The sequence below is a fragment of the Ahaetulla prasina genome, chromosome 1 (genome assembly GCF_028640845.1).
Source record: "Ahaetulla prasina isolate Xishuangbanna chromosome 1, ASM2864084v1, whole genome shotgun sequence".
Lineage (NCBI taxonomy): Eukaryota > Metazoa > Chordata > Lepidosauria > Squamata > Colubridae > Ahaetulla > Ahaetulla prasina.
In genome coordinates, this window is record NC_080539.1 from 331814546 (window position 1) to 331824377 (window position 9832).

At 39.2% G+C, this 9832-nt stretch overlaps 1 protein-coding gene across 1 annotated transcript in view; it reads right to left on the reverse strand.

Moving 5' to 3' along the window:
* Positions 1 to 9631, reverse strand: part of ITPK1 (inositol-tetrakisphosphate 1-kinase) — a 127406-nt gene extending 117775 nt beyond the window's left edge. Inside the window, exon 1 of the mRNA XM_058162603.1 lies at positions 8630 to 9631. Coding sequence (XP_058018586.1) covers positions 8630 to 8724 — 95 coding nt within the window. The 5' untranslated portion in view covers positions 8725 to 9631. The remainder of the gene's footprint in view (positions 1 to 8629) is intronic.
* Between the last annotated feature and the right edge of the window lie 201 nt (positions 9632 to 9832).

A 9832-nucleotide genomic window follows, 5' to 3' on the forward strand; every position in this document is an offset into this window, starting at 1 on the left:
GATATCCTATGGGGCCACTGCTCATTGAAATATTTAATGATTAAGAACAGATTGGGGTCATGCAATGTATTACACCAAAACTTTAAAAATGGCATTTCAAGGCCTGTATAATGTACGAATCACATGCGTATAGGTAGTCCTTATCATAGGACTGAAATGGAGCCTGTTCATTATGGGTTATGACAGCTGTTAAGTGAGATGGCCTTGCTTTGACAACGCACACTTGCTGCTCTCCCTGATGAGGCCGCCAAACACACAAGTCATTAAGCTGAGCATGTGGTGCCTCAAGACCCTGGGAGACCCTAGGTCTGCCTGCCCTAGGCATCCAAGGCCTCCACAAGGGCTACTAGAATATTACAAGGAATAATAATAGAATCTTAAAAGTAAGATTAGAGATTCCGTCTCCTGTTTTATATCAAAGAAAATCAAGGCAAGGCAATCTTGAGTTTCTTTCCTGCTCACTCTTCCCTTCAGGTTAATTTAAGCTGGTGTTTATGAAATGGCTGTTGAATGTCTTCTTCAAGACCATCTCCATATTCCTTTGCATATAATGACACCCCTACTCACACTTTCATTGAACTCTCTTGCCTTTTTCCCAGTGGCAAAAAAAGAAGCCCCAAAACTTATCTCTTGACTGAAGTTTTCTTTGTGTTTCTGTCTATCGAATAGTAATCCAAGTATCATCTATGAATTTGCCTACTCAGAATGTTTCTGTGTGAAGAGACAGGCAGGAATAGGTGACGTTCAATGGAAAAAAGAACAGCTTAGGTAAGCATTTTAGGAGAAGATTTACAGATAACAAAAGAATTAGTTTCCCTACATATACAGATTCTCTTTTGCAATGCCATCTTGCATTCCAATTATGTTGTTTCTATTTAGAAAATATGCAATAATGAATGAATATGACAACCTCTATATTATAGAGGTAATTCAAACAACAATCTCCCTTCCCCAATTCTGTTTATCTATTTAAATATTTAGTTCAATTAGAACTACACACTCATACAGAAATCATTGAATGCATAAACTAGCTTGGAGGGGGAATGGGAAGATGAATGGGAAGAAAATCACTGTTGTCATGAATTAAATGAAGAGACGACAACATAAGATGATCATTAAGACAGTGAAAAGAGCTCTAATACAAAAAAATCCCTAACTAGAAAACATCACAAATTATGATCTTAGTGATTTCAATAAAGTTTAGCTAATCAAGATACCAACAATATTTAATAGAATTCATTTCTGGCTTTAATGCAAAAATTGAACAAATCAAATTAATAACTAGAATAAGATTTCTCAGGATTTTAAAATTTTATTAGAACACAGTTATTTATCCCTTTTACCGAAAATATTTGATTATTACAAATCAGCATGCCCTTAAATGTGCTTACTTTGGAATCTAAAGTAAACTCTTAGTTGGCACTAGGCAAAGATCTAACAAAGAACTATTAAAATTCTGCACCATTTTTGGTTTATCAAAGTTCCTGGAAAATATACAATATACTTCATTACTTTTTAATAGGTGATTAATATATTTTATGTTTTGATCATCTCTTATGCTAATATATCTAATGGTCTGTGCCAGGGGGTGGGTTCTAAATTTTTTTACTACCGGTTCTGTGGGTGTGGCTTGATGGTCATGTGAAACTGGGCGTGGCTTTGTGGTCATGTGACTGGGTGGGTGTGGCCAATAACAATAAATAATAAAAATAATAAACAAAGTATATAAAACAATAAGAGGTACGAAAAGCCAAGTTTCACACTTTACGCACACACAACACAACACAACTGACTCACACACAATGTAAAAGCTGCTACACTTTACCCAAAAGGGCCCCTGCAACAAGCAGGAACCCCACAAAGCCACAAAAAGCTCAAAAACCAAGTTTCACACTTTACACACACATAACACAACAAAACTGACTCACACACACACAATGCCACATACAGCTTTGTGAGATTCTGTGTGTTTGTGTAGTTAGAGTGAAACACTACAGAAACATACCAAATCTCAGAAAGCTGCACAAATATTTTATTTTATTATTTTATATTATTTATATTTTTTACATCAGGGATCTCCAACCTTAGTAACTTTAAGGTTTGTGGACTTCAACTCCCAGAGTTCCTCAGCCAGCAAAGCAGTTGCTGACTGAGCAGATGGATTCCAGACAGGCAGAATAAATTGCTAGCTGATTCAGTTGCCCGAAAGAAGCTGTAATGAGGTAAGTGAGGAGGGGGAATTGGGTGGGCCAGAGGAAACAAAGATTTTAAAAGGTTCCTCTGAGGATCCAGCTGAAGTTGCCTAATGGCAGCCCAGAAGCTCTTAACTCATCTGGGATAGCCAGAGGAGCCTTTTAAAACCTTTTAACAAAAGGTTTAACAACTTTTTCGGCCGAAGAGGTTGTTAAAAAAAAAACTTTTAAAGGATTGATGATCCCTGCTCAGCCGCACGATCATCAGAGGTTTTTTTTTTTCTTTTAAAAGCTTTTTTTTGGCTGAAGAAAAGAGGCTTTTAAAAGTAAAAAAAAAACAACCTCTAATGATCAGGGAACCAGTTCAGGGGCGTGGCCAGCCAGCCATTACTACCGGTTCTCCGAACACCAGAAGTTTTTTACTACCAGCCCTACAGAACCGATCCGAACGGGGGGCAACCCACCACTGGTCTGTGCTCAATACTAACAATGCTTAATTAAATTTAACTTAAATTAGATGCCTTATCTAATTAAAAAATATAATTTAAAAAAATGGAAGTACGGCTTTAATTCATTTTCCAGAAAATACTTACCCTACCTCATCTATAAGGAAAAATTCACAGATTCAGCAAATATCTTCCTGTTTGCTCCAGTGGGGGGCAGAAACGTATGAAACGCCATCTTATTACTGTCCTGCTTCCAATTCTTGAAGTATGGTAAAGGTAAAGGTTTCCCCTATCCAGTTGTATCTGACTCTAGGCGATGCACATCTCAGTTTCTTAGCCGAGGGAGCCAGTGTTGCCCGAAGATGTTTCTGTGGTCATGTGGCCGAGGTGCATGGAACGCTGTTATCTTCCCACCGAAGCGATACCTATTTACCTACTTACATTTGCATGCTTTTGAACTACTAGGTGGGCAAAAAATGGGGCAACTAATGGGGCTCACCCTGTCGCATAGCACTCATATCTTGAACCTGGGCTGCCAGTTTTCCAGCTGACAAGCTCAGCATCTTTAACTGCTGAGCTATTGCGCCCCCATTGAATTACCTAATGAGTAACTAACCACACACTTATTAAACATGGACAATGAGTTTGTTTTAACTTTTATTTTCAAAAGCACTGATAGCATCAAAAGAAAGAAGAGGCAACAACAGTTCATCATTTAAATTATTTTCTGGGTATAAACCAATCATGTGACCATCTTGAAAAGGTTCACAGAATTGGATATTAGAAATGTTCAATATTTTAAACAATTGCTCATATTGTCTGAAGATTTTTCTACAATTCTTTTTCTTAAGCTAGTAATATTGTTCTGAACTGAAGTAGGATAGTAATCTCACAAAAGAATTGAAGTATGGTGGCAGAAATAGTGTTCTCTCATTGCTTTACTATTTCAATGGCACTTTTCAATATTAAAATTTTATCATTCTTATCCCCATAGTTTTTGGCCTGCTTGTTCCTATTAAATGAGTTGTGCAATTAGCAAACATTTTGAGTACAAAGTAACTTTAAAAATTGTTTTCTTTTCTTATATCACATTTATAAGACTATTATAACTACCATGAAAACTTCATGACTGTTGAGTAAGATAAAATTACAGCAAATGGGATTTTATCCATGCATGGTAATAGGGGTGAAATCTATTTACCTTCCCTACTGGTTCAGAAGTCTGCACTCTGTCACGTGTGTACTTGGACCCTCTGTGCATGCACAAAGCCTTCTGCGCATGCGCAGAGGGTCAAAAACAGGGACAAAAACACATCTGGTTGGGTGGGCAGAACCTTGTGCTGCTGCCGCTACCGGTTCTCTGAACCACACGCTGCCGCCGCTATCGGTTCACCTCACTTTTTGGATACCATTTAATTATTACAAGCCATTTCTGTAGCTACACAATTATTCAACCTTCAATTGAAAGTCTCTTTTTTCATTATTCCAAGCATAAAAACAAAAAAATTTTTTCCAATGGAAACAGGACCAAATAAAATATTTCTTTAAAACAATTTACATTGCCATCTCAACCAGATCCATTTTCTCCTATTCATTTTTTCCTGTTGTGAGAAATAGTATGTATTTTTATGGGCACTTACGAGATTTTCTGCACTGTCATTATCTATAATAGCAAAATTCCTTTAGATTCTTTGACCAACAGCCATAAAGGGAAAAAAATTGATTTCAATGTTGTATCCTTTTTAAATTCTAAATATTTCTTTAAAATTATCCTCTTTACAGTTCAATTAATTAAAATAGTTTATTTAAAAAGGGATTCTTTCAAATTATAGTCCATTATTGGCTTCCCATTGCTCAAATATTATAAAAAAAGACAGAAAATTCCCTTTCTTTCTCTTTGTGTTTTAAACATAGATGCTATGTTCTATTATTCTCTACTATTTTTGGCTATATAGATAGCTATTTTCGAAATCACACCCCATTCCTGGGTAATTTGCAGAAGCCACACAAATGGTTTTGCCCTTGTGCAGCCTTTGGCCCTTCCGCAAGTCACACAAGGGGGCTGTGCTCTCTCCTGGCCTCTGGAGTTTCAGAAAATAAGAGAGAACAAGGTCTGCTTTTCAATAAGTTTTGGAAACTGCAGAGGCCATGGAAAAGCATTCTCCAAAGCTGCTTCAAGAACAAAGGTCTTGTGCAACCTGGAGCAGAGCCTTGGGTAGATCACAGGGGTCTGTCAACAGAAAGAGGACACCGCTTGAACATAAGCATTGTGCCCAGATCCTGGGGTACATTGGGCCATTGGACATTCGTGCCTTGGGCTATAACACAAAGTGGCCTTTTTCAGTGGTAGTAGTGATAGTAGGATGAAAGTCAAGACTTAGGCCTAACCTTGGCTTTACTGAGTGCTGCTGTTCAGGGTGGCCTGGAAAGTGGGAAGATAGAGAATTGATTCTCTTCTGTTCAGAGGATGTGTGTGGGTGTATGTGTGGGTGTGTGAGAGAGAGAGACTACCAAAGTAAAGTTTGGTATTTTCTGGATTTTTGACATCCCAAGCCCGAAATATGTACCATCACTGATCTAGTGAGTGCTGCCAAATTTAAATCTATATATAAGTGGAACATTAACAAGGCAGTTCAGTGTAGTTATATTTTACCAGGTCTTAGACACTACCACAATCAGTGCCAAGGAAGCAATTAGAAAAAAAGGGCTTTTCCCAAAAAACAAAAAGTTCACAGATTTTTTTTAAAAAAATCACTAAGATATAAAATAATTGTGAAATTATCAAACTATTTTTCAATCTTAACAACTTTAAAATGTGTGCACGTCAACTTCCAGAATTCTCCAGCCATCATGCTGACTGGGGAACTGTGGGAGTTGAAGTCCACACATCTTAAAGCTGAGAAATGCTGATCTACAGCATAACTAATAAGAAAAAAAACAAGATGTTGTGAAATATCACACTAATATTATTATTATTTAATAAATCAAAAGCAGAAAATCTGGTAGTATGGCAAAGGAATACTAAAGGAAAATAAGGATGTAGGGAAACTAAATTTTATTTTGTTTTCACTGTAAATCCATGCGTTAATACTTTTTAGAAGAGTTTTAGGAATAGTACCATTGAGAGGGCACTTCCTGTACTTACAAAAAAATGGAGTTCAAATTAAAGCACACAGAGATTCTGTTTCAGTATCTCCTGTGAATAAAAGCTCATCATTTCTTAAAGTAATTGATCCTACTACTCATTTTCTTTATTAAGAAGTATTTTCTAAAATTTAAAAAAAACCTGCCTTGCTACAGATTATTAGTCCACCATCTACTGGGATGACAGAGGAGGAGTTTGGACCTTTCGTGTAATTTTTCTTCAGCTAGACTAAATCTATAACAACCTCCCTCAAACTTTTCTTCTTAAAGTTACACATACACACAGTTTCTGCAAACCTTCCTACTGACCTTAATCTATTCAGATTAATTTCAATCTTCTTAAAGTGTTTTGCCCAAAATTGAACACAGTATTCTAGGTGATATGTGATCAACAAATATAGAGTAAAATATTTTCTATTAATTGGAAGTATATTTTGCAGTCTAATGTCATGAGCGCCTTTTATCATAGCATTCAGCTTATAATCAATTATAATTTCAAGATCTTTTCTATAAATTCTGTTGCTGATAAGTATTCTTGTGTATTAGAGTTCCCTCTCTCCTCTGAAAACAAAAAATTCTAATAAGATTTAACAGAGGCAAATGCAATCTGTTATTTTCAGTTGATTTCTTCAAAACGTTTTTAAGTTTAATATTTTCTACGGTATACTATCCCACTTCTAGTAATCTACAAATTTTATAAGCATACGTTTCAGTTCCTCATCCATGCCATTAATATACAGTAATAGGCCCCAAACCCAACCCTATAGCTTGTTCTTGTTTCCTCCAGTTTGAAACACATCAGAGATAAGCACTTTTTCAGTGCCATTTTTAAGCTAGTAGGTGATATATAGTCCAATATTTTAGGGAGACTAACAAGGTGGAAGGATGTTTATCTCTTCTTTAACTTTCCCTCATTAAACAAACATTTAAGAATTCAAATACTACATTTATTATCAAAAATTATTTGTTAGATTTAGATATATTTTATTTTATTTTTGTTTATACAAACAAACATATCTGGAACAATCAAAGCTATGTCTGCATAAAATCCATAAAGCCTCAGTTATTATCTGTAGTAAATGTACATTTTCTATTGGCTTTAAACAAACATTTTTGATTTGTAGAATTTGTCAAGAAAGATAACAATTTCAGAAAAAAACAGCAACTACCAGTAATCAGATATCATAAATAATACCGGCTTTGTTTAGTAACTGCTTGGCACTTAGTCACTTAGATGACATGGGAGGTGCAGAAATGTAATAAATAACCTTACAGATGTAGACTTTCCTATTTAACCATTCAGAAATTTCCTAAATATCCTGTTAACACCACTATCTGTAAGGGGATGGTTATATGAAAAATCTCAATAGCTTTTGCTATATGGCAAAACAACTAGCTCATTCATCCAGTTACCAGTAAGAACCATTATATTAAGTCCCAACAGAAACAAAAATCTTTTTTAGTTTTATAATTAACAAGGTCTGAAAGCTTGAACTCAAAGCAGCCTAGCAGAGCCAGAGGGAAGATGGGAGGAAGCATGGCTTTTGAGTTTTGTAGAATAGAATAGAATAGAATTTTTTATTGGCCAAGTGTGATTGGACACACAAGGAATTTGTCTTGGTGCATATGCTCTCAGTGTACATAAAGGAAAAGATACGTTCATCAAGAACCATAATCAAGAATCAAGAATCATTGTAGAATTTACTTGAAAAAAAGAATGCTAATCTTTAGGCCTATCTTAGCTCAGGCATATGAATTTAGTAGTTCACTTAGAAGGGAAAGAAAAATAATACTGAAAGGATGCAAAGAGAAGCAAAACTGAGGAAGGGAGATGTGTGTAAACAATTGTACAATGTTTCTTTAAAAACAGTATTATGGAAAGCCTAACTTTCCAGTTTGTTTACTGAGTCTTTCAAAGTGAAGGAATCTGCTTTTATGGATCAATTTATGATGTGATAGTATTTAAGCCTAGCAAAGAAAATTCAAAAACATTAAAGAAAAAAAGGGTGGCTATAACTTTCCCCAGTATATCATTTCAAACATGCACTGCCTATAATGCACTTTACATCACTCCTAAAGCTTCACATTATGCAGGTAGTCCTCGGCTTACAACAGTTCATTTAGTGACTGTTCAAAGTTACAACAGTGCTGAAAAAAAAGACTTGTGACTGTTTTTCACACTTACGACTGTTACAGCATCCCCACAGCCATGTGATTAAAATTCAGTTGCTTGGCAAATGACTCATATTTATGACAGTTGCAATGTCCCAGGGCGACATTATCATCTTTTGCAACCTTCCCTATTACTAACTTAACAATTGTGGCTAGAAAGGTCATAAAATGGGGCAAAATTCACTTAACAAATGTTTCACTTAGCAACAGAAATTTTAGGGTCAATCGTGGATGTAAATTGAGGACTACCTGTAATAGTTAATCTGTTAGGTCCATCAAGTGAAACCAATGAAACTGAAAGCTTTTCACACTCTCCCTGGATCTTTTTCCTTAATAACCTGGCATTTTTCACGCAGCTGAATGCCCCAAGTTGTCCAGCCAACCTGCTTCAAATCTATGCTGGTTGGGGATTATGGAAAGCCAAAACATTAACCCAGGTGGAATTTATGCACACCTTTGATAGTTAGAAATAGCCATGTAGTCCCCACCCCCCTTTATTGGGTGGCATCGAAATGTATTAAATAGATAAGTACAATATTTATCCAAGACAGAAGCAGAAGCTGGAATGCCAACTTTCCTGGAGCCCTGGAGAAAAGGGCAGCGAGTTCTCACCCAAACCACCCCACATACTCCCACCCTCCACCCCAGCAGCTAATCTAAGATGCCAATCCTTACCTGCAAAGATCTGCAAAAGCTTGGAAATTGAGCTTCTTGATTTTCTTCTCGCTCAGCCAATAACCGACCCTTTTCCCTTTCAAGAAGGTCTGCATCTTGTTGCCCCCTTCAGCAGAGCATGCCCTTCTTCTGAAAAGAGAAGGATTGGGAAGGATTCCTCCCCTCTCGCCAAGGATGCCGACACCTTACTCCGAAGTAATTACGGCCGTTAAGAGGACGCCCGTTTTCGGTTTCCAAAAGGAAAAAAGAAAAAGCAAAAAAAAAAAGCCTGGAACTAGGGAAAAGGCGAAGAGGGGGCCCAGCTCTTCAGCATTTCACCCAAAGGCTGCTTAGGGGAGGAAGCACCGCAAGCCTCGGCCGGAGCGGAGAGGCAGGGATGGGAGAGAAGAGGAACCTCTCAGCAGCCATCAGGAAACTTCCTCACGCCACCGACGGGCATGGCCGAGGCGGGGAGGCAAAAGGAGCGAGCGGAGGGCGGGCGAGTGAGCGAGCAGCAGCAAGTTCGGTGCAACCTTTTTCTGCAGGCCCTCCGAGAGGCTCGGCGAATCCGGAAAGGTTCCGAGCCGGCGAGAAGGTGCCTCCGGCGGAGGGAGCGTTTTCCCTTTCCACCCGCCCTGGTGAGGCAGGAATAGATAGGAGGGGTAGCAACGGCGCGGCTGGGCTTTTTTTCTGGGAAAACCGCCGTCTGAGGCGGAGGCGGCGGCACTTGGGAGTTTTATAAGCCAGAGCCCGGGCTGGGTTGGGCTCGGCTGGGCTGGGCTGGGCGACGAAAGGGGCGAATCGAAACCGCTCGCACGGCTCAGCTCCTTCCTCCGGACCTCTCGCAGCCTTTCACAGCTCCATTTGCCCGCTATTCTCCGCCGCCTCTACTTCCTCCTCCTCCCGCCTCCGCCGCCGGTCTCCTCCTCTCTCCACCTCCGACACCGAGGGGAGGGGGCTCAAGAACACACCCTCCTCCTCCTCCTCCTCGCCGCCGCCGCTGCTATGGCACCCGCGTGCGGAGGCGCTTGCCCGCGAAAGGCACCGCCGCCTTTTCTCCCTGCGCAGGAGCGGCGGCTGGCTCGTCCCTTACTGTAGTCTCCGCGGGGAATGGAGTGACGGGGTTGACGGGGGGAGGAGGCGGGGGGGGGGGCGGCGGATAATCGAAGTTCGCCTGCCGGGTTTCGGAGCCTGAGGGGAGCGAGGTTGTTGATTTCGGCGAGC